Below are 2,323 nucleotides of genomic sequence, written 5' to 3'. Positions count from 1 at the left end.
TTAGTGTTGGGAAAGCTTTTGAGACCCACTAGTCCAACTGTGACATTTTACAAATGAGGAAACTGAAATTCAGAAAGGGCAAGAGACCTGGCCAAAGTTCTTTAAGTTAGGTAGTGATAGAACTATAAGTAGCATATAAGTTCTGTGATTCACTCTATAGTGCTCCTTTTTCCTATGCAAAACTCCCTACCATAAAAGGAAACAGAAGCAAGCTAACTCTTCTGGGGAAAGGAGGACTAGAGGTTGGGAGAAAGCCAGGTATTAGGCAGCAGATGCTCATGTTCCTTAAGGAGTAAAGGGGGTAGAAAATAGGAGAGAAAGGATGAAAACTAAAAGTTAAGTGACAAGCATCTTAGATCCTTAAGAGGTACAACAGCAGTAAAGGGAGAACTAAGGACTAGAACACTTGGCTTTCCAAGAAAGCAAGAAAGCAAGCAAGCAAGCTAGGAGAACCCCAAAGAGAACTCACTTAAGCAAGGTGGCTGTGCTGTCACTGTCAAAGGAGTCCTCTTCCCGTCTCTCTGACCCAGCACCTAGAGTAAGGGGATCCCCTAAAGGCAGTCAAAGGGATCCCACAGCCAGGGTCAGATAAGGATAGGAACAGAGACCACTTGAAAAAGAGAGGATAAGGCCTTCCTTTCTACTTCACCCACTCCTCCAGACTCTCTCTCAAAGAACTGGAGCCTTTCCTCCAGTTCCCTCCTCCCCCACTTCCTTTCTCTTTCTCCCACCCCTTAAATCTAGATTCTCTTTTATAGAGAAGGGATTTACTTACGATAGGCTGTATCACGTGAGGTTTGAAGCATGCTCTGGAGTTGACCCCGAACACTTTCCATCTCAAAGATATGCTTGGAACCATCCTAGAAAAAAGGAACACAGAAATCAGAAGCAACCTGAATAATCTATATTCTACCTACTGCTAGGGTAGATGGCATCCAGTATCCCCTAAAACCCAAGAATTTTTACTCTAGCACCTAAGAAAGCAAGAAAAACAGAACTGACCCAATAAGGGTTAGAAACTCAAATGTCTTCAGAAGCAAGACAGGCAGTGTAAATAAATTAATCGAGCATGTTAAGACAAAAGTGGTGGGGATTCTTGCCAACTAGAAAGGAAATACTGTCTAAATCCTGTGTAGTCCATGGCTATCAGTTTTTCAAATTCTAGAAGACCTAAACAGTCTGCAAATTGGTTATGACACCTTTCTATGCAACACTAATAACTATCTTCTCTGTAACATATGTAATTGCTTTAGTGATTTACACGCCTAATTTTGAACCATAAAATCAAAATATTTTTGAGCCGGAAGGATCTTAGCATATTTTGGTGCTACTCTTAAGTCCCTAGTTACCTCTTAAGATGAAGAAACTTTATCCTCACAACCAGTCCCCAAGTCCCAGTCAAAGCACAGCAACCCATCCTACAGTGTGGGTATCTCTGACAAAAAAACACTAGAAAGTTTCATAATTTTCCAAATTATGCTGTCCCAGGCCACTCTCTCCCTCATATTTGCTCCCAGGAACAAGCATGACTGAGTCTATACCTAAAAGGAGTTTGAAATCCAACAGGAGTCCAATATCAGTTAAGCAACATTTTTTTTTTTTTTTACCAGCCCCAATGTCAAGACCCTAGAGATAGCCCAGACACACTTCCCTCACCTTTTTCAAGTTGTTCTCCAATCCAACTGACAAGCTGCGACTCAGTTCTTGGGCCAAGCTGTCTAACCTCTCATGCGGAGGTGGGGAGGTGGAAGGTAAATACAGCTGGGCTCGGGCTGTGGCCTCTGCCTGACGACTGAGATGCAAAGAAGCATAGAGCTGTGAGGTCACCTCAGAGGACACTTGGTTCAGCCCAGGGACTTCTGATGAATCACCCAGGAGATCTTCTGCTCTGAGAGGTGAACTGGGGCTGGTAGCTGATGTTGCCATGAGCACAGGGAAGAGATGACTGGAGACAGCAGAGCCGGGAATTCCTGATTCTGCTTTAGGAGAGCCCAGGAGACAAAGTACACAGAGAAGGAAGATTTGGGAGAAAGGAGGAAGACACCAAGCCAAGGATCCTTGGTGAATAAAGGTATGGAGGCTTTCTGGTTAGAGGAAAGGTTCCCACTGGTACCAGAGGCCATGGGAGAGAGCACAAGCTTTTGGAAACTGTGGGAAAACAAGGTTTAGCAAGGAGCGGGTGGAGACAGAAGACCTACTGCGGGGCAAAAGCACCACTGCAGTCGGTTCTTTTGGAGTGCTGAAAGCTACAGATCAACTTCTGGCACAGGCTATCACTGGTCAACTGAGCTCTAAGTTCTCACACCCAAAATGCGTAAACTGA

General features: G+C 44.4%; 1 protein-coding gene across 2 annotated transcripts; it reads right to left on the bottom strand.

Moving 5' to 3' along the window:
• Positions 1–16: 16 nt before the first annotated feature.
• LOC111738844 (centrobin-like) lies at positions 17–2,317 on the bottom strand. Of its 2 annotated transcripts, none has more exons than XM_023529916.1 (3): positions 1,657–2,317; positions 776–860; positions 17–533 (listed from the first exon to the last, which is right to left on the bottom strand). In XM_023529916.1, exons 1-3 carry the CDS (start codon positions 1,924–1,926, stop codon positions 466–468), a joined length of 423 nt encoding a protein of 140 aa, XP_023385684.1. In that variant the 5' UTR covers positions 1,927–2,317; the 3' UTR covers positions 17–465. The 2 variants fall into 2 exon arrangements, with proteins under 2 accessions (XP_023385684.1, XP_023385683.1); XM_023529915.1 differs by having other exon boundaries at positions 24–551.
• Between the last annotated feature and the right edge of the window lie 6 nt (positions 2,318–2,323).

Source organism: Pteropus vampyrus, unplaced genomic scaffold, assembly GCF_000151845.1.
Source record: "Pteropus vampyrus isolate Shadow unplaced genomic scaffold, Pvam_2.0 Scaffold44, whole genome shotgun sequence".
NCBI classification, from domain to species: domain Eukaryota; kingdom Metazoa; phylum Chordata; class Mammalia; order Chiroptera; family Pteropodidae; genus Pteropus; species Pteropus vampyrus.
The sequence above is the reverse complement of the archived record's forward strand: the minus strand, read 5'-3'. Positions and strand labels throughout refer to the sequence as shown.

Excerpts from the sequence above, each read along its gene's own strand:
- LOC111738844 (XM_023529915.1), bottom strand. The coding sequence starts at position 1,926 with ATGGCAACATCAGCTACCAGCCCCAGTTCACCTCTCAGAGCAGAAGAT. Across the intron at positions 861-1,656 it reads TGGAGAACAACTTGAAAAAG|GATGGTTCCAAGCATATCTT; the intron begins GTGAGGGAAGTG and ends CCTTTTTTCTAG. Across the intron at positions 552-775 it reads CTCACGTGATACAGCCTATC|GGGATCCCCTTACTCTAGGT; the intron begins GTAAGTAAATCC and ends GACTGCCTTTAG.